The 26,081-nt window shown below is 41.8% G+C and overlaps 1 protein-coding gene and 1 pseudogene across 2 annotated transcripts in view; both read right to left on the reverse strand.

The window, feature by feature from the left end:
* Positions 1–2,710: 2,710 nt before the first annotated feature.
* On the reverse strand, positions 2,711–3,283 carry LOC121169541 (annotated as a pseudogene).
* Positions 3,284–5,678: 2,395 nt separating this feature from the next.
* Positions 5,679–26,081, reverse strand: part of TMEM185A (transmembrane protein 185A) — a 34,774-nt gene continuing 14,371 nt past the window's right edge. The window contains exons 2-7 of one of the 2 annotated variants that reach the window (XM_041000138.1): positions 20,024–20,200; positions 17,578–17,785; positions 13,138–13,221; positions 9,833–10,009; positions 8,845–8,968; positions 5,679–7,287 (exon numbers count right to left, since the gene is read on the reverse strand). In XM_041000138.1, coding sequence (XP_040856072.1) covers positions 7,043–7,287; positions 8,845–8,968; positions 9,833–10,009; positions 13,138–13,221; positions 17,578–17,785; positions 20,024–20,200 — 1,015 coding nt within the window. In that variant the 3' untranslated portion in view covers positions 5,679–7,042. The remainder of the gene's footprint in view (positions 7,288–8,844; positions 8,969–9,832; positions 10,010–13,137; positions 13,222–17,577; positions 17,786–20,023; positions 20,201–26,081) is intronic. The other variant, XM_041000139.1, reaches the window with a different exon arrangement.

Consider the following 26,081-nt stretch of genomic DNA (forward strand, 5'->3'; position numbering starts at 1 on the left):
GCCAGGAGCCCGGAGCTCTTCTGGGTCTCCCACACGCGGGTGCAGGGTCTCAAGGCTTTGAGCTGTCCCCTACTGCTTTCCCAGGCCACAGGCAGGGAGCTGGATGGGAAGCAGCACTGCTGGGATTAGAACCGGTGCCCATATGGGATCCTGGCAGGCTCAGGGCGAGGCCTTTAGTCATTAGGCCATGGCACTGGGCCCAGAATATTTTCTTTCAAATATTTGAGTATGATGTGTTATGGTGACTATCTTTTCTGATTATAGCTGTTTCAAATTCTGTATTTTCCTGTATTTGGATGTTCATATCACTGTAACTGGATAATTCTGCACTATTTTACAGAATAAAGTTCCTAAGTATTTTTTTCTCTGTAACTTGAGGAAACTTTAAGTCACATATATTGGTCATTTGATGGTGTCTCACACAACCCACACACTGTTGTTGTTTTGGCTATTGGTTTTATAATTATTTCTCAGATATTTCCAAAGACCTTTCCTGTAGATTAGGTGTTGTTTCTTCTGCCTCACAAAATTTGTTATAAAGGCTTTCCACTTTTATTAGATTTATTAAGAGCTTCATTTCATTTTCTTCTGCATTTTTTCTGTATTTCTACTGCATTTCAGAATGTTTTATCCATGTTGTGTACAGATTTCCTGCTTTCATGCAACTATTTCTCTGTGTTTACAAGTAATCTTAGAATCATTCTTTTGAACTCACTTTCAGGCATTTCATTAATCTTTGTTTTTTCATTGCTCAATATTAATACATTGTTGTATTCCATTTGGCGGAGTCATATCACCTTTCATGTCTATATTTCCTGTATTTCTGTGTTGGTTTTTATGTATTTGCAGGATAACATGTTATCCCCTGTGGGGGTTATGTGTGTGTGTGCATAAAATATATATAACTTGATTGAAGGCATTATTCTGAAATGTGCCTCTCAGGTGTGGATAACATTTGAGGCGTTCTTTTGGCTCCTACACTGTATGCTGGGTAGGGCCATGGAGCACTGTTTATTGTGCCATGAGAATCCAGAGTCAAAAGGCACAAGTTCAAGTTGGATGTGATATAGTACTTTGGCCTCAGTCAGTAAGGGGAGATGTTGAAATCAGGTAATGTGTTCACAACCCCAGCCTTTCTCTATGCCTAGATGTAACACAGATTTACAACACAGTTAGCATGCAGTGCTTGGGCACCTTATCAATCCAGGCACACACAGCATACAGAACACTGACTCACTTCATAATATGTCCCTTTGACCCTCTGTGAGATCTGCCCCCAGTGCACAGGGAGCTGCAAGGATCTGCAGTCAGACCGCACGGGTGCACAGAAAACTAGTCACAATCTGTGTCCCTCCCTGCTTTATAACCTTTGTGCACCCTATGCATAGGTGAGTTACTGTCTCCCAGAGGTGCATAGGGTGCAGAGTCCATTCTCCACAATCTGAGCTTGCTTTTCCCTGCTGTGAGCTGCCTGACACCAGTCCCTGAATCATGACAGAGATCAGCTTCACCTGAGCTGATTTAGTCTGATTCTTTGACGGAGGGAGAGAAAAAAGCAATTTGACCTCCTTTCACAGAGCAAAGTGTATCAGCTGCCTGCCAGTTCTCTGCCAGGCCAGGCTCAAGGTCACTGGTCATTTAGGTTGTGGGACCTGCTCTCACCTCCCTGAAGATGAAGATTTTCAGCAAGTCACTGACTGTGTATACACAGGAGTTGCTTACTGCGCATGCCCTCAGCTTCATGCCTGCCCTCTCTCCTCATGGCTCTGAATTTCCTACTGTGTTTTGTTGATTTTCTACTGAAAAATTTTCTCAATCAGTCCTTTAAAAATATTGACTTTCCTTTCTTTTCCTGGTATCTGATGTCACTGCAGTTTCTCCTGATTCATCCATCTTTCCTTTTTTTCTTTTTTTGAGAGAAGCTAAGTTTTATTTAAGTAGGAAAAACAGAAAATTCAAATGATAGAATCAATCAAGAGGGGCTGATTCAGAGAACAGTGAGCCACGATATCTTACAATTTGGAGATATTTGTTCGTGTGTGCCAGGAATTTAAGGAGACTCACACGGTAGCAGATGCAAGGTAGATCAATGATCTTGCTTCATATGTCTGATTCAGTGGTCTGTTGGAATGCCGTATATAAGCTCAGTCTTCTAACTGTGGTCACTGTCTGTCACTTCGAGCATAGCAGAACGGTGTTGGGGAATGGAAAAAATGAGCACTACTCCTACCATGTTCTCCTTGCTGCCTCATTTACTCCTGCTGCTGTGCTGAATGTGGCAGGGACCATACACCAGTTGGTCCCAGACAGACCAATAGAAGGGGCCGATCACGCTAACTGTAGCTGGATCCTCATTCACATCAGGGCCTGTGGACTTAGTTTAGATTCCCGTGCAAGAATCCAGCTCTGACAGTGGCATCTGGGAGAGTAACAGAATCTCCCAGTGAATGAAGGAAGTTGGATAAATGAATAGGTGAACTGCAGTGGTCACTGCAAAGTAACCAGGAGTGATATGGAGACAGTAACTCATCCAGGCAGCTGCTTTTGTGCTCTTAACTCCCAAACCTGCCTGGGCACTGAGAAAAACCATCTCCCATGTTAGTAAAGTCAGCAGGGTGGGACGCCGTACAAAGTTTTCCAGGAGACTGTGCTGCATGGTACAAGATTCCTGGTTCCTTATTCTCAGCTATCTGCTCTGCTCTTCCTTCTCTCACTCCTTATGCTGCTGCTTGTATTTCTTCCCCCTTTGCTGCCTTGCTGTCATTGCCTGTGTAGCTCTCAGAGTCTAAGCTATCAGATTCTTTCCTGTCTCTATGTTTCTTCTTTCCTAGATTTTTTTTGTGAGGTCAGACTTCTTAAATTCTGCTGAGTTTGTCTCTCCCTTCTCCCCTCCCCTTCTACAATCAGTGAATATTTGGTCCCACCTGGCTGCATGAAACAGTCTCTTGTAAAATGAGCTTTACAGCCACACTTCTTGCAGGTAGTGTTCAGACCGGCGTCAAGGGTGGTCTTCTGCCTGCTGTAATCCTGGAAGAACTGTCTCTCTTCTTGCTCAATGATAGCGCTATTGGGATTCAGGTCTTTCCCAGTTCCTTGGTTAATAACTGTCATGGAGACAGACACTTTTATCCTATCATTTTTCGTCTCTTGACCATTACCTTTACCCACACTTCGTCTCAGAAATCTACAATCTCAGAGGGCTTATCCACCCAACAGGATGACATATGAGATTGATGGACCAGACCTTGCTTCCAACAGCCCGGGGTTTTGATAAAGGCTCCATAATCTGTCACCAAGGCAACCTCTCCTTGAAAAACAGTGTAGAGAAGGGGCAAGTTTTCCATGGTCTCAGGCCTTCCTGAATTCATTGTTAATGTTGTATTGCTCCTCCAATTCTCTTCTGCTAGACCTCATTCAGATGTCTTAGGATCAGCTTTACACCTCCCTGCCATTGCACTGTGCAAAATATCAACCCTAGTCAGCCTATATGTTTTTATCATATGTTTTTATCATATGTGACCTCTAAAAAAACAAAGGTAGTGGTTATACATTAGTTAATGCAAATGCTGCGTGCAGTCTTAATGAAGCCCTTTCTGGCTTTTTTTTTTTTAATCAAAATCTAGCTGCTGCCATCAAAACTGACATCTTGTCATTGGTGGTACTTCTTACATGGGGCTTCCATCTTGTTCTGCTTAGTGAGTATGTGTTAGGGAAGAGCAGCAGCATAACTGCTGGCAAGGAGCTGTGCAAGGGTATTAGTCTGGCCTACTTTTAGATCTAAGTTCCCTCATTCCCCCCTCTGTTTAAGGAAACCATAACCACAAATAAGGATTAGGGCAACAACTGCTCTGGCTTCTTCAAGCTGAGTAGAGGAGAAGTTGGGGCCCATACTCACACCACGGCTCCAGAAGGTGGCCTTTCCAGAGTACCTCAGTACCAACATGCAGGCACCATTCCATCCATCTTGTATCTAGCTGAGATTTTGTATTCAAAGTTTGATTCAGAGAAGTTGGTGCAGGTGTACTGTCTGCCAATGACAGAGATACCTGATACCTTGCTGTCCCACACATGAAGCTGAGCAGACTGAAGGCTATAGCAAATGATGGAAGAGCAGCATCAGGACATTGTTCAGTCCAGACCATGGCAGAATTTGGAAAGGAGCTGCCCTCCAAAGACTCTACCTACTGGATTCCGGGAACAGAGCTTAGTTATCTTAAAGATTTTTTAAATTGGAAACTCAGATATGGAGAGGAGGAGACAGAGAGGATGATGTTCTATCTGCTGATTCACTCCCCAAGTGGCTGCAACGGTCAGAGCTGGGCTGACCTGAAGGCAGGAGCCCAGAGCCTCTTCTAGGTCTCCCATGTGGGTACAGGGGTCCCAAGGCTTTGGGCCATCCTTGACTGCTTTCCTAGGCCATAAACAGGGAACTGGATAGAAAGCAGGGCTGCCGGGGTTAGAACTGGTACCCATATGGGATCCTGGGTGTGCAACACAACGACTTTAGCCTCTAGACTACCACACTGGGCCTGAGCTCAGTTATCTTCCAGACATTTCCATGGATCAATAAAGCCTCTATTCTTGAGATAACATGGCCCCAGTGCCGCCACGACCCTCTTGTCATCACAGGTAAGGTATACTGGTGCCTTGGCTTTGCCATTTCTTAGCTTTAGGCAGATTACTTACTTCTCTTACCTCCCCCTTTTTTTAAAGATTTATTTATTTTTATTGGAAAGGTGGATATACAGAGGAGAGACAGGAAAATCTTCCGTCCGATGATTCACTCCCCAAGTGACTGCAACAGCTGGAACTGAGCCAATCCGAAGCCAGGAGCCCAGAGCTCTTCCGGGTCTCCCACGTGGGTACAGGGTCCCAAGACTTTGGGCCGTCCTCGACTGCATTCCCAGGCCACAAGCAGGGAGCTGGATGGGAAGTGGGGCCGCCGGGATTAGAACCAGTGCCCATATGGGATCCCGGGCACGTTCAAGGCGAGGCCTTTAACCACTACACTATTGCGCTGGGTCCAACCCCCATTTCTTTATGGGAAAAAGTACAAAGTTCAACCTGCCTTATGGGCTTGGGAGGACTCAATTGAATTTGTAGGTAGCAGCACGTTCCCTTATATAGTCATAACTATTGCTCTTATTTTAGATGATTTTTGCAAGGGCCAGGGTCATAGCTAATGATCGCAGAAAGGCCACATCGGGGGCCTTTGGCTATCTCCATAAGATCTTTCAGACAATAACAAGTGGATTTTGTTTCAATCTTTGTGAACTGTTAACTGAATTAACATCTTACTAAAATGTAGCCGTAGCAAGGGTAAGCTAGGCGGCAATCACAGAGTACCTGGTTGACCTGTGAAATCTTGAGTGGTTGCCTTGTCCAAATGCTTGAAGATCAGTGCCAGGGTAATTTCCAATGTAGACCATCTTGGAACCCAAGAAATGCTCTGGAAAGTGTCTTGAGGTGTAACCATGATGGTCTGGCATTACCAAGCCAATGGAAAGAAGCCTGCCCTCCCTCCCAATGCCATTCCCTTTTGTCTTCCATATAGCCTTCTGGACGTAGTGCCAGCCCCACAAGCCTCAGCTGTCCAGAGTAGCTAGGGGCTGCCATTCACACTGGCTGAGAATCACGGGTTTCCCTGGCCTTTGGTGCGACAAGATGCAGTGCACCTGTAAAATGAAGAACCTGTTTATTGACAGCGAAGGGGAGCAAAAATAGTGGATTTAGCTATTTTCTTTTTTACACATGGAGCAGAAAAGCCTACACAATTCTGTTTCCCCCTTTCCCTTCATTCAGAACAGGCCAGTGCCCGGGGTGGACTGAAGAATCCGTAGGACTTGAATTACACCTAATATATGCCATTTCCCAGCTGTCCACATTAACAGCCTAACACATCCTTCTGGATGGAAATGTCCACATTCCTTTTCACCTTCCCTTAAAAGTCATCTATTTACTTTCTTACACAGGATAGTTCACTGGATAGTTGAATCCAGAGTGGAACCAGAAGTACCCAGAGAAGTTGTGCTCATGTGTGACCGCCTCAAGCCTGGGCTAAAGTGCTTTTGTTGCAGGCATACAGAAAGCTCTTGACTTGAACAGACACTGCTCCACAAAGTCCTGCCTCAGGCAACACTCTGCGGATTTTTGCTACCTGGTATCCACCAGGCCACATGTTGCTCCTCACAGCTGCTCTGGCGGAGGCAGGTACTATGTGCACAGGGGAATTTCAGGGTGTCCACGGCATGCCCGTTGCAGGTGTGGCATCCCTTGGGGCAGCACTAGGATGCCGTCACCTTCTCCTTCTTCAGCAGAACACAACATCTTCAGCATAAGCTTGTAAAAAAATACTTTAACAGGATATAATGTACAGAACTAGGATTTGACATTGTATATTACAAGGCTAAAATATTTGTATAAATACTGTACAGGCATGGAGTCACTCCACTGGAATGGGCTCATTAATGCGGCCACTAAAAGCTGCTGTGGGTACTCCCAAAGCAAACTACTTCACAGTGGGAATAGGAAAAAAGATGACTATGCTGTGTCTATACACATCACAGGTGCATCCGAAATATCTTATAGATCCCACCAACCGCCCACCACCAGACACTCAGTTTTATATGTGCAGGCAAGCCCAATGGAAAACATTTTTAAACACTTGGTATAGAAATTTTAGCACTTTGGAAACTCCCATGTAGACCGATTTCTCCTTCTGTGAGCCTAATAACACAGCCATTCCCTGGTGATTATGGAGCCAAGCAAGCACCTCCGGCACCCACCAGGGGGAGGCTGGCCTCACCTCTGATGCTCTCTCTGGCATCCACATCCCACGGACACCTGACCCAGTCCCCTGCCATGTCTGCGTCCCATAACTGTAAGTGGCTAATTGGCACTGAATGCAAACAAGGCATGAGATGGACTTCCCTGGAGGCCCAGCTCCAGTTCTGGATCTGAGCTGGAGGGTGAACAAAAGGCAGAGAGAAGTGCAGACAGAGTGTGTCCCAGTTCATTGATACTCTGTCTCTGTAAGTGGCATTTAGTCTGGCATTTCGATATTCAGTTTGGGAGGTGGGAGGACATATTTTCCAGGGCTCTGGGTAATAACTACTCTGGCCTTCTTTCGAAACATAGGAGCAATTTTAGGGGGTTCTGGAACTGGAGTTTCTTCTGTTTCTTCATTGTCTTCATGATGGAGGTCATATGAAATGTTTCCATATTCTCTCAGAAATGGGAAGATTTCCAACAGAAATTGGCAGAAGTCTTTGCGAATTCCAAACCACCCTGAAAAACAAAAATGCTCTTTTTCACATGCTAGGATCCACTGCTTTTTTGGGAGCAATTCTCTCTTCCCAATGCAGATTTTATATATATATATATATATATATATATATATATATATATACACATATATGTTTTACTTCACCCAGATTCTATAGAAATGAAGGCAGTCCCAAACTTGAGTGCCCAATATGGAGAAGTGTAGCATATTGCTCCAGAGTTCCCTAAAACGAGCTCCTGGTTCTGAAGTGATAGCATTCTGTAGGTCCACCACTTCATAATCAGAAATCGTGGGGTGAGATGGGGCCAGAAGAATCCTTAGCCTGGCCCAGCAGGGATTTTGGGTGTGCTCACATTTGAGAACTATTACTCTAGCTGAGGGGCCAATGCCCTTGGGGCCTAGATTATCTCATTGCCCTATCATGTACGCTGTACCAGACAAACTCATGGATAACAGTATCTTCCAACAGGAGGCAGTCTGAGCCCATGAAGTCACCTCACAATTATATTGCTGAGGTCCTATTCCCTCTAGATAACATGGGGACTCTCCAAGACCTGCTCCCCTTCCTGGGAAGCCCAGGACTACCAGCGCCCAATGCCTTCCCTGAGTACCATAGGACAATGCACTCAGTGCCATCTCTCCTAGAGTGCAGGCAGTAAGCATGGCTTGGGCTGGAGGCTAGGTACTAACCCCATCTCTACTGGCTCTCAGAAGAGCAATGTCCTGAGGTTACATGCAGTGGAACTCAGTTTCATGAGAAAGGAACCTTCGTCTAAGATAAGTTCAAAACAGCATGCTTTAGGGCCAGTATTGTGGTATAGCTGGAAAAGATGCTTCCTGTGGCAACAGAATCCTATATAGGTGCCACTTAATGTCCTGGCTGTTCCACTTCCAACCCGGCTCCCTGATAATGGCGGGAAAGTACATAAAGATATCCAAGTGTTTGGGTTGCTGTATCTACATGGAGACTGGGATGAAGCTCCTGACTCCTACCTTCAGGCTTGCCCATTGCAGGCTTTGTGGTAATCTGAGGAGCAAATCAGTGGATAGAAAATGTGTCCCTCTCCCTTCTCTCTCTGTAACTCTTTCTAAAATAAGCTATAAAATATGTGCACAGCATGCAGCTGGAGAGGAAGAGAGCCAGCAAGGAACACCTGGCAAGACTCAGTGATATCACGAATAACATGAAGAGAGGAGCAGGGCTAGAAAAGAGTGTGTGATGATCACCAGGTTCTGGTGTGAAACATGGATTTCTCATCCCATTCTCATGAACTCTAGAAGGAGGAAACTTGATCCCTATGTTGAAGCACATGTTCTAGAGACTCAGAGAGGGCACTTGATTGGTCCTGTCTCAAGCTGCAATGTGCACTGCAGGAAAGCCATGTTGCAGGAAGTGCAAAGCCAGGGAGATAGCATATATGCCCTGTGCATGGAAAGTCCCTGACTTTCCTCAGCCCTGCTTTTCCCACACATGCCTAAATTGCATCCCTTCTCCAACACACACACACACACACACACACACACACAAAGTCAAGGACTCTAAAGCACTGAGTACATACAGTGGTTTCCTCCTTTCTGTCCAAATGTGGTTGCCATCAGAGTTATCAGCGAGAGCCACAGTGGGACAAATATTGGAATACATGAGAATGCGTTGTGGCCGTCCAGCTTGTGCACCAGCAGAATCTACAAAACGACAGTTCAGGTCCTGTTGATACAACATCTGAAAACCACTTTAGTAGGATGTCCCAGTCCATCAGGCCTCACAGGGGAATGTCTCCACCCAAGGGTCTACAGAAAGTTGTCTGTCTTTTGGGGACTGGGTGGAGCAAGCCTTCATATGTCTCCTGAGGATCAAGCAAAAGTCATCTATTCAACATGGGTCAGCACCAGAATTTTAGGGGGAAATCCTTCCTGTGTTTGTTCTAAGGAGTTATCAGTCCCCATTCTAGAATTACCCAAAGATGCAAAGATGAAAACATGAGACCCAATTTTCTTTTCTGGAAAGTAGAAATGAGGAGGTGACACTATGGCATAACGAGTTAAGCCATCACCCGCACCTGGTACCACATATTATGTATTCATTTGTGTCCTGGCCGCTCTACTTCTGACTTAGCTCCCTGCTAATGTGCCTGGGAAAGCAGCTGAGTATGGCCCAATGGCTTGAACCCCTGTCCTCACATGGGAGAGTGGGAGAAGCTCCTGGCTCCTGGTTTCAGCTTGGCCCAGTCACGGCTGTTACAGCCATTTGGGGCAGTGAACCAGCCGAGGAATGATGTCTCTCTCTAACTCTGCCTTTCAAATAAAAAAAAAATTCTTAACAGCAGAAGCAAAACACATAGATGCAACCTACATAAGAGGTTTGCACCCCACTGCCAGATCTACCCTTCTCCCATAAGATAAAGGACTTCTCATTTCGCTGAAGTGTGCTCTCTGCCTTCTCTCACAGAGGGGATCATCACCGCTTCCAGGATAGCAGGCAGATTTTCCAGGCATGCAGTGTGCTGTGATAGGGAGGGCTGGGCATTTAAGGTTCCTATAGCAGCTCACCTCAAAAGTCAGGAGAGGCACGACAATGGTCATCCAGCTCAATGCCATGGTTATATGAGTCCTTCGCTGTTCTGCAATCACATCCATAGAGCGCAAGAACAAGACAGACCACACAATGTAATAGAGGACCACTAGGCACAGAAAGGACATGAGAATCCATAGGGGGACACACACCACCTGAGGGAAGGAGAACAAAGGCCATGGGATTTAGAGCTTTTGATGCAGCCACCCTGCCAGGCCTTTCAAGACAGTCTCACCTCCCAGGACTGAACAACTTGGAGTTGTTCAGCATGGGGCCTGCCAGAGGGACACCCTGAGTCACTTATCCCTCTGCCCTTCTATGAAGTTCCACATCCAACCTCAGTGACCCTGTTTCCTGTTAGAGACTGCACTCACTTCACTCTGTCATGCACAAACACTTTACTCCTTGACTCCCTCTCATTCCTTTCTCACTCTCACCTCTCATTCGCACTTCAGTGTATCCCTCACATTTCAATATCACTGTCTCCCAGCACACTCACTCACAGACACACACACCTTGCTATGCCACTCACATCTTTGCCTTCTGCTCACAAGCTTCACTCTGACTCACTCTACCACTCACACTTACCTGATTCTCACACCTTAAATGGGCCACCAACTCACTCACATACATCATTCTTTCCCACCCCAATCAAACTCACAGATACCTCACTGTGGTACTCACATCCGTCACTCATTCACTTACACTTCACTGTGTTACTTGCTCACATACTGACTATCATTCACTTACCCACACCTCACTGTGACTCATTCCCTCATACCTATGAACTCATTCACTCATATCTCACCATGTCACTTATAAATGCACACCTCATTGTGGCACTCACACTTTTGACTTCCTCATTTGTTTACACCTCACTTTGTCATTCACTCAGTCACACCACTCACACCACCCAGTCACTTCACTGTCACTCAAAAACCTCACCCTTACTCTGTGACATGTCATTGACACTAGCACACTCGCACCTATTATTCATTCAGTCATATGTCGGTGTCTCTCATACCTGATTCTGTCATTCACACCTTTTATTCAGTCAGATCTCACTCTCTCATATCCTACACATTCACATCTCACTTGGTCACTCATGGTCAAACTCTCACATCTTCACTGACTCATATCTCACTTTCATATACATTCATTCACTCATTCATACAAAACTGCCCCACACTCAGTAACTCAGATCTCATTCTGTCACTCACTCACTAGTGCATTCATTCACTCACAATCACGCATACACTTTCTCAGACACTCAGGAACTCAAACATATACTGCCAGTCATTCACTAAGTCATACAATCACCTATTCATACAGTCACTCACACATCAAGCACTCTTGCAAGTCACTTGATGACTTATACACATAATCATTCATCTCCTCACTCATATCCTCATTTACTGAACCATTCAGTCTCTCCTTCACTTACAGTCACTAAACTTACACATCCCCCCACTCACAAACTCATTTACATATTCACTCACATACTGACTCATGCCCAATTTAATCACACACATTCAGGAAGTTATTATTATTCAACCACTGACTCAATTCATCTACTCACACACTCAGAATTCATTTACACACATTCAGTCACCCACTCACATAATCACTCACTTACACATTCATTAAACAAGTACCCCATGCAGTCTCACTCAATTACACATTCATCCAAACATTTATGCACTTACACACATAACTCACTTATATGTGCATGCATTCACTCAGTCACCCTCATAGTCAACCCAATAACTCATACATTTGCTTACACACAGAACTCAGTCACATACACATTCCATTATTCATATACTTCTTCACATATTCACTCAAAAAAATACACATTCATATACTCAGAAAGTTTCTCTTGACTAGTTTCTAGGCTTTGATTGTGGGTTTTGCTGAAGAATTTATGCAAGCTTGTTTTCCCCTTTCTAATGCATTTCTGTCATAAGACTCGTTTACTGGAGTTCCCATCAGAGGTGGTGGGCTATTAGTGACCTTAACAGGCTTACTTGCTCTCCCTTGCATAATAACACTGCTTCATCCATTGAGATCTTCACGGGATCAAGAGTGAAAAAAGATTCCTATGTCTATCTGCATTGGAATCCCTAAATATTCTTCTTCCTAAAAATTTGCTCTTCTCTGACTTTGTTTCTTCCACATTAAAACAGAAGCAGGTACAGTGCTCTGGAGAACAGGATGGACGCCTGACAGTGGTTTTCGTTATGAATACGCCAGCAAAGAATTTTAGCAGAAGTGCTTAGTTTCACCTACACTTTCATTCTGGAGCACTTATGTCTCCGAATTTTCTTCTCTGTCCCAGTGAGTAGACTATTTTTTATGCTATGTTTATTGGTTTTTGAAAGGTAAATTATGTTTAATACAGAAATTGGTTTATATGCAAAGCACACATCAAGCAGCACAGAAAATAAAATGCTAGAATGAAACTGTGTAAGTCTTCTTTCTTTCCATCTGATATCTATGAATCTACAAATTTGCAAGTTGAAATCATGATTCATTCTTTACTTTGTAGCTTGTCATTTATTTATCAAGGCTTCTATCCATCTAGTCAGTTTTCACCAAACACTTACTAAGTCAGCCACAGTTTAGAGTCATGACTTAGAGCCCATCCTTGGCAGGAATTTAAATTGGTACAGCTTTTTAGAAAAGCAAGTGTAGTATTAGAATGATACTTCAAAAATTTTTGAAATTCATATATAATTTTTTATAATTCACATCTTTAACAAAAACTTTTTAGCATCAAATTACACTCATGCTTTAAATTATATTTTTCTGTGAGCTGTTTACAAGTTTCAATAAAGTTCTTACCCTGTAGCCTAGCAATACTGTTTCTGCAGTATTTTCTAAGAAAATAATCACCTATTTTATGTACAAAAACATATACTACAGCATGATATAAAATTGCAGAACACTAGAAATAACAATATTCAGACATGAGATGATTTCACAAACACATTTTAAAGAGTATTTTGCGTAAATTAAACTTTTAAGACTTGTGCTCATAAAGAACTTTTATTAACATGGAAAAATGCTTGTGGCACAACATTAAGGTAGAAAACAGAATATGAAATTATATACACAGTAGGATCCCAACTGTTTTTATAAAACAAAGACATAAAAATATTAACATGTCATTGCCTGGGTCATTATTCATCTGTTACTTGTGCTTTTCCCAGTTTTCTACAATGAGCACAAATTACCTTTATAATAAAACAAGAAATTTTTAAGGATTTAAGAAGTTACATACAAGCCAAGGCCAGTGGATGATCTTGTCCAGTCGTAATGCAATGAATATGAACTGAAGAATGTTGACAGAACACAGGATTTCTAACTGAAAATCAAGAAAAGAATCAGTGAAAGTCATATTCAATATTGCAGTTCTTTGGTAGCACACTGAAAGTGAATGCAAATTGTAATGCACTGAAAGCTTTATTATGCAACAGAGGAGACTTCTAAGTTGCAGCACTAGAGCATAGCTGTGCCACATCCAGGAGAAATACATGGCTTTCTGCCTTTCGTGTCTGCTCAGTGGTGGCCTTACCACTCTGTGACCTAAGGCTGGATCACTGTTGGCTCAAAGCATGACTTCATTTTCAGGAGCACCAGGAACAAAGAGCATTGGGAGCAACAAGCTTCCTTTTTCCTCTACCAACACTCACCTCTCTTCGTAAGCATCTGTGTGCTTCCTTCTTGTACCCGGGGTTTGGCCTAGCATCCTACCCTTTCCTTTCAGTTTTCTTGAGCCCCTTGCCACATCATCATCATTATGAATTCTTCATTGCATTTTTCACTTAACCTACTCCACTGATTCCTCCTAGCAGCGCAGAAATGAGTCAACAACTGATTAAAGACAGGAAAATCTTCAAAATCAAAGAAATCCACCCCTACCCTGATCTAGCACCTCTTAGTCTTGGCTCTCTGTGCTGCAGCCAAGCTTTGCAGACAATTGTGGTCACTTAAGCTGACAGTAGGTAACTTTCACATGGGTCACTGATAACCAGGAAGCAGCAGAACATTTCAGTTTGTATCTTCCTGAATGCCTTTACAATATCTCATATTATTGACTATTCCTTCTTTCTGAAACCTCAGTGTCTGTACTTCTAGGAACCCATCATGTGGTCTTCATGTCTTACATGTGTGGTAAGTCCTTCTCCAGCTCCTCTCCTCTCTTTAAATGGGGATACTTCCCAGAGCCATGAACTTAGCCTGCCTTCAGGAAACCCTACACCCAGACAGGTACCCTGTCACTCAAATATTCCACCACGGGGTTGGGGGAGGGGAAATTTCAGCCACATTCCTGGCTTGTTTTACTTGCTAGAGGGTGCTTCTCCAGGCCTCCTGCTGTGCACCAAGCTCTGTTGTGCACATGCCATTCTTGCCTCTCCTAAAGGTACTTCAAATTAAGCCAAGCCCCAAAGGGGTTCATTATACACTGCATCTTGAACTGTCTCCTACCTACATCTTCTTATCTCAGTGAAAGGCATAGCAGAAGCCTAAATATCCAAACCATAAACCTGGCAAGTACCTCTACTATTTGCCCACATTACCCTGAATCCCAACTGTGACTACCTTAACAGACCTTCTGCATCATCAACTCTCATACCACTCCACAGCCCCCACTGCTTCCCTGCCTCTGGTCTTACCAGGCCCTGCTCACAAAGGCCCTCTAGGCTACCCTTCACTGAGGTGACAGTTCTCACCTCACCTGCAGAATGCAATTTGTGTTTGAACCTCAAGTCTACTGAAAGTTTTCAGTTCACAGGGCATTTAGTGACAGCAATTATTTCACATCCCTGTAGGCTAAAAGAAACAAATAACAATATAACTGGCTTAATTAGGTAGGCCTAACCGTAGTATTTCTGTCCTAAACAGTCATTTGGAAAAAAAAAATTCACATACTTCATAATAAAACTATTATTTTTAAAGTTTTATTTTTTAAAAACCCACCGTTCTCTCTTACTGGGATGCATGTGCCAATCAGCACACAGGTTCACCCCCCTTGCCTGCTCTTCACTTGGACTTTGGCACCAGTGCTAGTTTTATTCACAGCAACTGCTACAAATATGGCTTCCTAAAGATACAACACCATCAAAAGTAATGTGTGACTCAACCATAAATCATGTAGTGGTCGGTATGATGTCAACAGATGTTAGGTATGACCGTGTTCCTCAAAATGTGCACTGTCCTCTGGTGCCTTGGGAGTTCACTAAGTGTGCCTTTGTAGAAGCTCCCCTTCCCTCAACTCCCACCCTTTCTTCCTTTGTTCCTGCCACATGTGTGAGGTACATATAGTCTACTTGGCTTACAGAGTTTTCCTTCCTCTGTGTCTCAGTGTGCCTGAAAACTACACTTGCTTCTCTCTAGCTCTGGGGCTCCCCAGAAGACCCCAACTTCTCCACATCTCCACAGGACTCTACCCCCACCTGACCTTGCCTGCAGAATCAGATCCAAGAACTTACCTCCTAGTATCCTATTTTCTTCTCAGGGTAGTAAACCTAAGAGCTCAAATATATGAAAGGCTTGTTCCTCACAAATCATGCCTCATGCAGTCCTATCCCTGGGCTATGCTTTTGCTTCCAAAACATAAAGTTCCAGATTTTAATTGGTCTCTGAAACTTTCTTATCATCTACTGCCCAACACATAACTATTAGATAACTATTCATGCTGTCCCTCATGGTTTAAAGCAACCTGGGATATGGGCATAAGTGCTTTCAGATGATATAGGCTTGGAAGGACAGTATCTTTAGTAATATTTGGTAGGTAAAAATCAGGGATAAGTGGCTTAGAACACATGAGACAATCCCACTCAACAAAAACTTTCCCTTCCAAAATGCCAGTAACACACCACTCTTCTGTTTGGAGAAATTAAAAGAAAAAAGTAACTACCTAGAATGCTTTGATTTCTGTGGTTCTGTTTAGTGCAAGATCTAAAAAAAGATTTTGAAAGCTGACTCTACTTCATTTGCTTATATAATAGCAAAAAAGCACACATGTAAAGTAAGAGGCATAAAACATAAACATACGTCTAGATGGAATGGTGTCTTTATCCAAAAAGAGAGAAAAGTGATTGGGATGAAGCTGATTAAGGAGTCTGGAGCTGATACAGAAATGTGAGCTCTGGTTGAGCCTTATACCACCAGCAGTACTCTTCCTGACAGCCAAACCTGGGCCATGGTCTTGTCACCAGTACAAGTCAGGGATCATTCCTACTGTTCAAGATCAAACCCTCCCTGGTACTAAAGGTCCCCGGGGCCTTGTTGCATCACTGTCCCTCTTCTACTGATGGCTTTTCCTTAAACCTGCATCTAGTGTTAAGGAGCACATGCCAGATCCAGCTTCGGGCTCCCATATTCCTTTCTAACCAAACCACAAACTTTTTTCCCCCATTCCTGTCCTTCATGGCTCAAAACAAACTTAGGAATCTACAGTTGTCCTTCTCTTATTTTGAAGAGATACGTTCTAAGACTCAATGTACCTGGAAACATGGATAGTGCTAAACCCTATTATACTATGTTTTTTCATACACACACACACACACCCATGGTATGATAAAGTTCAATTTCTAAATCAAGCACAGTAAGAGATGAACAACAATTAAAAGCAAAGTGGAACAATTACAACAATCTGTGTCGTATCTCTTGCTTTCAAAATCTTATTATACTGTTTTGTATTTTCAGACCATGGTTGATCAAGGACAACCGAAACTTTTAAAAGAAAAATTATGGCGAAGGCCACTGAGAGCCTTTAGTTCTCCTCCACATTCCATTAGCACATGCCTGGAGTTTGTATACAGGACAACAGAAATAAAATCTTAGCCCTGTCCTTTAATTATTTACTCTCTCTCTGAAAAACAACTGCCCCTACTTCACAGAGATGTCATGACTAGTAAGTTGGTACTACATGTGAAATGTCTAACACAGTGCCTGGCATACAGTACGTTCTTAAAAAATGTATTTCCACAATGATTTTCACTACTAGCATTAGTGCTATTAGTACTAGTATCCCATAGTCAAAGGCAAAAGGACCTGGCATATAGTAAATTTTTATAATCAGTATTACCTGAATAAAGAAATATACATACGGACAAATCAGCATGTGCTAATCAGAAAGCAGCAGAGGTGCTAGATCACAAAGCCTCAGGCAGTAAGATCGTTGGCTGGGCTGCAATTTCTTCAAACACTAAGCTAGGGGTTGTAGTAAAGGTATTTACTTTAAATAAAGGCAAATGCCCTCACCAAAGCGGTGGGCCTCATCCCGCCAGTTGGAAGGCGTAAGATCAAAGGCCAGTTTCCTGGAGAGGAAGAAAATCAGCCTCAGGACTACAGCATCAATTCCTGCCAAGCCTCCAGGCTAGCTGCTTGCCTTAGAGAATTTAGACTTTCCGGATCCCAGAATCATGACAGCCAGTCACTAAAATATATCTCTCCATGTTTGTATCTCTACCCATCTTGATAAATTGATAAATTGTGTTTCTCTGCACAAGTATGAGCAGGTTGGAAAAGATGGGAAGGAGGGAGAAAGCTGAAGGTCTAAGGAGCAAGCCAATAAATAAAAAATAATATTTACATCGTTTTTAATTCTCTTATACACCATGTTCTAAAGTTAAGAATCAATCTCTTCCAATCAAAAAGAAATTGACATTAGAACAACTGGCCCCAACATTTCTTTTAAATAATGAAATCTCACCTCCAGTGATCTGTCATGTCGAAAGCCCCAAACACAAGCTGCAACAGACACGGGGGAAACAAAGAACAGCGGCATGAAGACCAGAAGCCAGAAGTGGCTTCCTCTCTCGATTCTGTCACAGACCAGCACTTCAAACATCAACAGGAGCAAGTGGATGCCCACTGCAATTAACATGGCTTTAAACTCCACACATGTTTCTCCTTCTGCTCTATAAGGGAACAGATGAACAAGAATGTCACCTCAGTTGAAAATCTCTGTTATAAACAAACAGTCCAAGGTGAATATCATCTTATATTGATTGATACATTTAATTTTCTTTGTAAATCTGATTTTTAAAAGTGAACAAACATGAGATGGAAAGCTAACTTAAATGTAATCTGTTTAAAATTTTTTAATTTCGTTTTTGAGAGGGAGAGAGAAAAAGAGAGAGGGAAGAAGGGAGGGAGGGAGGGAGAGAGAGAGAGGAGATAAAAGGAAGGCCTGAGGCCTTATATCCACTGAGTAACTCCACAATAGCTGGGGCGGAGCTGGGCCAAAGCCAGGAGCCAGGAATGCAATCATTTCCCATGTAAGTAATAGGAACTCAATCACTTGAGCTGTTGCTGTGCCTCCAGGGCCTGCATTAGCAGGAAGCTGGAGTTAGCTGCTGGAGCCAAGTATGGGATATGAGCATCTAAAAGGCCAGACCAAATGCCTGGCTCAAACCCAACTAATAGGGAACCCTTTAATTATCAAAGAACTACTATAGGACAAGGAATTAACTTGACAACCAAAACAGACTTTATTATTTTAATAGTTTATATATAGTCTCAGAATTAATGCTCATAGTTATTATTTCTCTGGTAATGTACATAAACACTTAAGCTGATTTTGAAAATCCGATAAATATTCCTTAAGATTCAGGACCCTAATTACATTGGGAAAAGCATATTATATAAGACATATTTCATGCTACACTAGCTTTATGAAAAATACAGGCTACATTTCAACAAGATACAACAATTATTGTTAGGTGCAATTTCAAAATGTGTAAATGTTTCCCCTTTCTATTTCATTAGGATGAATTGAATTAACACCTGCAGTTGAAAGAGAAATAAGAACAAATAATTTAAATCGTTCTCAGGAAAACAATTTAATTAGCTGCTTAAGCATCATGCATGAACTTAACTAACAACTGAAAACTGACATGGCTGCTTATCAGGAAAATGTTATGATGCCTTGAAAAGCCTATGTTGTTTATTAAAAATGCAGACGGATAACACTGATACCTATTATCTTGCTGGGATAAATACACCTGAGCTTAGGACCCAAAGAATGAGATTAGATCACATGTTATCCCTGTGGGCCTGTTATGTTGGTTAATTTTAACACTAGAAAAACCACATCAATATATACAATCACATTCATACAACTCTTTCCCTTGCCTGCTCTTAAACCAACAAAGAACAGGGCAAACATAATCACTGAAACCAAAAATGTTTACTTATTTCACTTTTCATTCTTTCAGAACAAACATCAGATATCTGAAAATATCTCATAAAAAAGATGTATAGTTACACTGGTGATCAAGGTTTAAAAAAATGTAAGAACTTTAAAATAGTTACATGAAGAGCCTTGGCAAATGAAGGCTACTTCTAAGTAGCTCTTCTAAAGTTCTTCAACATGTATGTGATTTATAATTTGCATGATATAAATTCAAAGTTATTTTTAAAGTCTTTAGTAACCAAGAATTTCAAAAGTGGAGATGGACCCAAGTTCAACTGTTTTGCTACATCTCATAGCTCCCTCTTCCCTTCCTTCTGGGTGTTCCTTCTATCCCCACCTTCCTGGTGAAGTTTGTCATAGCCCATACTTCCCAGCATCCCTTTTTCCTGTATGAAGTTTTAGACTCATAAACAGGGTCTAATGACATAAGGCTACAGAGCATCTTCCCTGCCCCTAAAGGCTCTTCCTTCCTTTTTAGCATCTGGTTCTCAACTGTCTGCATTTCCCTATCTCAGATACTCAGAGCCTTCTGTCCAAGCTACACGCTATACCTTGCAGGACTAGGAGATGGGAAGGAGGATGGCCCAGTTCCAAATCTGAACTGGGAAATACAGCTCCCTGTTGATCAAAGTGAGAACTATAAAAGCCTTCTGAACACAAGCTGCTTTGATGCTTCCAAGTCTAGTATGGCAGAACAGTTTTGTATTTTGAGTATCTTTTTATTACAAAGAGATCTGTAGGCTGTTGAGGTACTTAATTACCTAAAATAACATTGCTTTTATAAGTGAATAGATATCAAGGCACCTAATTTTTAAAAACACATAGACAGAAGCTCATTTTATCTATATTAGTTTTTACAGATAAGTAGAAAAAGAAATGGTCTTTATCAAAAGTGGGGAAAAAAACCCACAAGAACTTGTTCCCTCAGGACAAACGGACAAATTCTGTAAGACAGTATTACCGATATTGAGGATTTCGTGCCCAGACTCCAGTTCCAACTGATGCTCCCACAATGACCATTAACTTCCACAGCCATATTGGAGCAAAGACAGCCCAGTAACTCCACTGAATAATGCCATCCAGACGAAGGGCCAGCAGCACAGAAAACAGCAGCAGACACGCATAGATGAGGAATTTACTAGGAGAAAAGCAAAATGATTAAGTAGGATTCATTTTGACAAATATCTGATACTGCAACGGGTAGGAGTAACAGCAATATTTTTCAGTACATAAAGCAGTAATTTAACTATCAATAACTGAATAGCTCCCTATATTAGACATATTCCTACTGTGTCAGTGACAAAAGAAACAAAGATGCTTAAAGTAAATTCCTTGCTTTCCAGGGCAGAACAAGGTCTAACAACCAGGAAAAAGCAACACAAAATCAGTCAGAGGCACCAGGAAGCAGAGGGGGCAGCTCTGGCGAGATGATGAAGCATCCCAGGCAGAAGGAAATGGAAACTAGTTACACCGCGACATGGAGAACAGGAAAAGGTTGAAGATATTCAGGAAATGTTCAAGTTGTATCACTGATTACTACATCAAAGTTTATTTTTTTAAAGGCAGCCACTTGTCATGTTAATAAGGCATGCACATTTCAGTACATTATATTTTCCATGACTGACTGACTTAACACATACACATATGCACACACTTCCATGTCTCACACTAGAGGGAATTTCTGTAGAAGATATACTTGAAACATTAATTAGAAATTACATTACTGAGGACTTGTACTTCCATCACTGATATACCAACAGGGTTTATCTCGCTTCCTTAAACAAAGAATGGACAAAATATGTGAAACAGCATGTTGCAGACACTGGATGGCAGACAGTGAAGAACGGGGAGGCGGGAAGCAAAGGAGCTAATCCCCACCAGTGCAGGAGTTTACAGACAGGAGGCAGTTTCCAGGCTGGAACAAACATGTGGAGAAAAAACAACCTTTGAGGCCAGCATCTGGTCAGCTGCCTGTGATGCTTGCTTTTCATATGGACTCTGGCTTGTGTTCCAGATGTTCCACTTTTTCATTTGGCTCCCTGCTCGTGACTTAGGAAAAGAAAGCAGCAGAGGACGGCCAAAGTGCCCGGGCCCCTGCCATGCATCTGGGAAACCCACACGAGGCTCTAGTCTTGGCTTGAGTCTCATTCCACCTTGACTACTGCAGACATTTGAGGAGGGAACCACACATCCATCCCAAACCTCTCTTTCTGACCCTGTAACTTTGACATTCAAATAAGAAATCTAAAAAAAAAAAAAAAAAAAGCCCTGTCATTAATTACCTTAAATGCAAATTATCTGACAATTTAAAGTCAACGATGATTGGATGGGTTAAATAGGGCAGCTTTTATATGCTGTCTAGAAGAAACTTCACCTACCTGTAAAGTAACAGATTAAAAAAAAAAATAGAAAGATTAAAAAAAATAGAAAGTTATTACCTGCCTCCTCCCCAATAAACCATGCAACTATATTAATATGTTTTACTTTTTTATTGTGGCTATAACAACTTGCCACAAATTTAGCAAGTAAAAATAAAACTTATAGTGCTGCATGGAAAATGGCCACTGGGTTTGTTTTCTTACAAAGAGTCTCACAAAGCCAAAAAATCCAGATGTGTACTGGTGGTACTCTTCGCAGGAGAATGAGCAGAACCTACTTCCAAACTCATTTAAGTTCATTTGCTGAATCTAGGGCTTTTTGGTAATTAAGGTTGAGGTTTCTCTTTCTCTGCTGCCTGTCAGTTGGGAGCCATCTTTAGATACTATAGGTCCTATATTTTAAACTCAGGAATCTTTCTCATGCTTCAATTTTTTTTCTGAAGTCTTTTACCATATCTCTTTTGCTTCCAGTCAGGAAAAGTTCTGTGATTTCAAGAGTTCATGTGATTAAATCAACTCTATCCAAATAAATCATGCTACTTACCATAACTGGAAGTCCATTGCTATGTTATAAAAATTCTAAACATGTATCCAATTAATTGGATTTAGGTCCAATTAAATGATAATCTGGGTACTAATGTGAATGGGTTTTGCAGGTAGAATATTATCAACTAATCTTAAAATACGTAGATCATCCTGGATTATGCTGGTGGGCACAAGGCTTTAAAAGAAAAGGAAGGCAAAAGAATAATTTAAAAAAATGTGTGAAAGAAGAGAGATGAGGTAGAAGAAACCAGATTCCAAACATTAGGATTTGAAATGCCATTGCTGGCTTGTAAGACAAAGAAACCATCAACCCAAGGATGCAAGCGGCCTCAAGAAGCTGAGAAAGACTTGCAGCTGAAAGCCAACAGGAACATGGGGGTCTTCTATCCCTACCACAGCAAAACACTCTGCCAACAGCCCACCTGGGTCTGCAAGTAGATTAATGATTAATCCCCAGAGCCTCCAAAAAGGAAACACCATTAACATCTTCATTTCCATCCTGTGATACTTTAGGCATCAGACACAATGAAGGGATATCTATATTGCTTATGTAAAAAAACAAAAACAACCCGTGAGCTACAGTTCATATAGCTTTTTCCTATAAAACAAAAGGGTTTTTTTTTTTTAATTGGAAAGGAAGACCTACTGAGATAAAGAGTTACACAGAGTAGGAGTTACAAAGAGAAAGATCTTCTGTTCGCTGATTCACTCTCCAAGTGGCTGCAATGGCCAGAGCTGAGCCTATCTGAAGCCAGGAGCCAGGAGCTTCTTACTGGTCTTCCACGTGGGTATAGGATTCTAACGCTTTGGACCATCCTCTACTGTTTCTGCAGGCCACAAACAGAAAGCTAGAAGGGAAGTGGAGTAGCTGGGACTTGAACCAGCGCCATATAGGATCCTAACACATGCAAGATAAGGATTTTAGCCACTAGACTATCAAACCGGGCCCAGTTTATACAGTTTTAAGCCAGTGAGTTTTGCAAATATGTCACAATAACAATAGAAACTGTAACTTAAATGCACATATCAAGTACCTTTTCTATGTCATGACATATTCACAAGTTCAAGAGTGCAGAATATTTTGGGTCATTATGATTACCGTAATAAAAATCAAAATATAGTTTGAACAAGGAATATTATTAGGAACAAAACAGAGGCAATTCATAATGATAAAGGGGTTAATTTGTCAGAGGACTGAATACTTGTAAATATCTATGTACTTAATAGTAAAGCTTTCAAATACATGTAAAATTATTAAGCAAAACTGCATCTAAAAACCAACAGTAACTTTCTGGAAAGAAAGGCAATATCAAAGTTAGCAGGAGAACAAATAGATACTCTCATATCAATGTACCTATTAAGGAAACTAAAACCTAGTTAAAATTGTTTCAACAGCAAATACCAGGCCCTGACAAATTTCAGTTTACATGTAAGAATGATATAGCACCGATTCTTCACAAACTCTTGAACAAAATGTATATGTGGTTGAACATTTTTTATTATATATTATATATTATATATATATTATTTTAGATGGTGTTAACATAGTTGATTAGGGTGGGATGGATCAAGGGTTATAGAAAAGTGTATGATCAATGTTTCCCAATTTTCTATCTGTACTTCCTGGGTTTTTTTTTGTGGGGGGTGGGGATAAGGGGAGAAGCCATGCCCAGCCTCCCAACCACCCCAGTACCCAGGGATAGGGAATGCCAATCCGATATCAACTCAGGGTCCCAATGTGGCACACATTCTGATGGTTCTGCCCAGTTGGTTTCGATAATTCTGAAATGTTGATCTTACCAATCCAAGGATGAGGGAGCCTTTCAAATATCCATTGGCTGATATAGTTGACTTCAAAGTTTCCATTCACCCAGATATTTACTGTTATCATCTGGCTGGGACAGTTGTCCAATTTGTGTTGCTCCTTGTGTCCAATTTGTGTTGTTCCTTGTGTCCTTCCTCTGGGATGGTACAGACGTCCCTTGCAGGGCTCAGTGGGCTGCCATATCCTCCACGTGGATCTGGGCCAGCTGTCTACAATTCTGTCCTTTCCCCTGAGGAGGACCAGTTCTTGCAGGTGGCCCAAGAACCCAGGCCAGGCGACCCATGCCCGCTGCACCCCCCACCCCCAGGGCTCACTGATCCGGCACCCACCACACAAGTGTGCCAAAGGACCCAGGCCAGAAGACCCAGCACCTACCGTGCAGGTGGGTCCAAGGATCCGGGCCAGACATCCCAGTCGCTCCTGCTGGGTTCATGAACCCACTGTGCTGGTGGGCCAAAGACTCGAGCCAGATGACCTAGGTCCCATCAGATCTCCCACCCCTGGGGCTCATATACCTGGCATCCACCACATAGGCAGGCTGAGAATCCAGGCAAGGTGACTCGAATCCCACTGGACTCCCTGTCCACAGGACTCAGGGATCCAGCACCCACCGTGCAGGTGGGCCAAAGAACCCAGGCCAGGTGACCAAAGTCCCACCAGACACCCAGACCACTGGGGCTCATGGACCCGGCACCCACCGCACAGGCAGGGCAAAATGAAGATAAAAGCAGGACCCCACTTCCTCTGAGAACTCTAAGGATGAATCCATTACTGGCCTTTGCTAGTTTCTGAAATGATACTCCTTGACTTACAGATCTTTCCTCCTTTATCATAACATCATTCAGGATCTTCAAATTCCTTTTTTTCTGCTTCCATTAAATGGCCTTCTCCTCTTAATAATATCTGCCTCTATCTCTCTTTCATAAGAATACTTGTGGTTGCATTTACGGACCTTCTGGATATTATAGGCAAATACAATCATATAAAGATCTTCAGAGTAACCACGTCATTTGCTATGGAAGATGATATTCAAAGATTCAATGGAAGTGGATGTCTTTGAAGGCTACACTCACCAAATTAATCAAGTTATTATAAATATTCAAGGAACTCTCAATGAAAGTCCCAGCAGAACATTTTGAAGAAACTGACATCTGTCTCTAAAAGTTATATGAAAATGCAAAGGCTCCAGAATGCACAAAAAAATTGTGAAAAAGAGTAATGTTGGACAATATACACTATGTACTTTAAATGCTCACTGTAAAGTTGGCAAGACAGTGAATCCTGACTTCACAACTCATAAAATATTTATGTAAAATGGATCACAGATATAAATGTAATATCCCAAACTATGAAATATCCAAAACATGTAGGAGAAAAGATACTTGCCACACAGATTTTGGCAAACATTTCCTAAATGAGATAAAAAATTAGACTTCTCCAAAAGTAAATTTCTTAACTCTGCAAAGGATACACTAAGAAAATGAAAAACAAATTTCCTACAAATTGGAAAAGCGTATTTTGAAAACATGTATTTGATTCCCTACCTCTGTCCAGTAAATACGTAGTTTTACAACTTTAAAATAAGAAAGCAACCTGATAAAACATGGCCAAAAATACAGAGACACCATCAAATAAGCTATACAAAAAGTAAACAAGCACATGAAAGATGCTCAATATTTTCAGTCATTAAAATGCAAATTAAACCACAATAAGAGAACACTACTCATTACAATTACAAAAAAAGTAATGATTAACCATAACAGGTGTTGCCAAGGAGGTGCTACATCTAGAACTCTCATGTATGTTGGTGGGAATGACAAACAATAAAGCTACTTTGGAAAAAACACTGGCAGTATTTTAAGTATATAGTTATTTTATGACCCAATAACCCCTCAATTAGATACTTATCCAAGAAAAGGAGTGACTTGAAATGACCCAACTGTCCATAAATGTATGAATTGTTCAGCCAACTGTGATACATTCATTCTATGGAATACAAATTACCAGTGACAAGGAACAAGCTATAGATGCATACAAATGCGTGCATGAAATTGAAATGTATTGTGCTAATACAACACACTGTAAATGTTAAATTATTTGATATTCTGTCTATAGGTAAAACTATAGACAGAAAATAAATCAGCACACTTGCTAGTGGCTGTGTTGACTACACAGGGGTATGAAGGAATCTTTCGTAGAGATGAGACTGGTCTTTATATCTCTGGGTGGTAGATAATGCAATTATACAAATTTGTCAAAACTTAAAATAA

Source organism: Ochotona curzoniae, unplaced genomic scaffold, assembly GCF_017591425.1.
Source record: "Ochotona curzoniae isolate NIBS_2020 unplaced genomic scaffold, NIBS_Ocur_1.0 scaffold_1852, whole genome shotgun sequence".
Lineage (NCBI taxonomy): Eukaryota > Metazoa > Chordata > Mammalia > Lagomorpha > Ochotonidae > Ochotona > Ochotona curzoniae.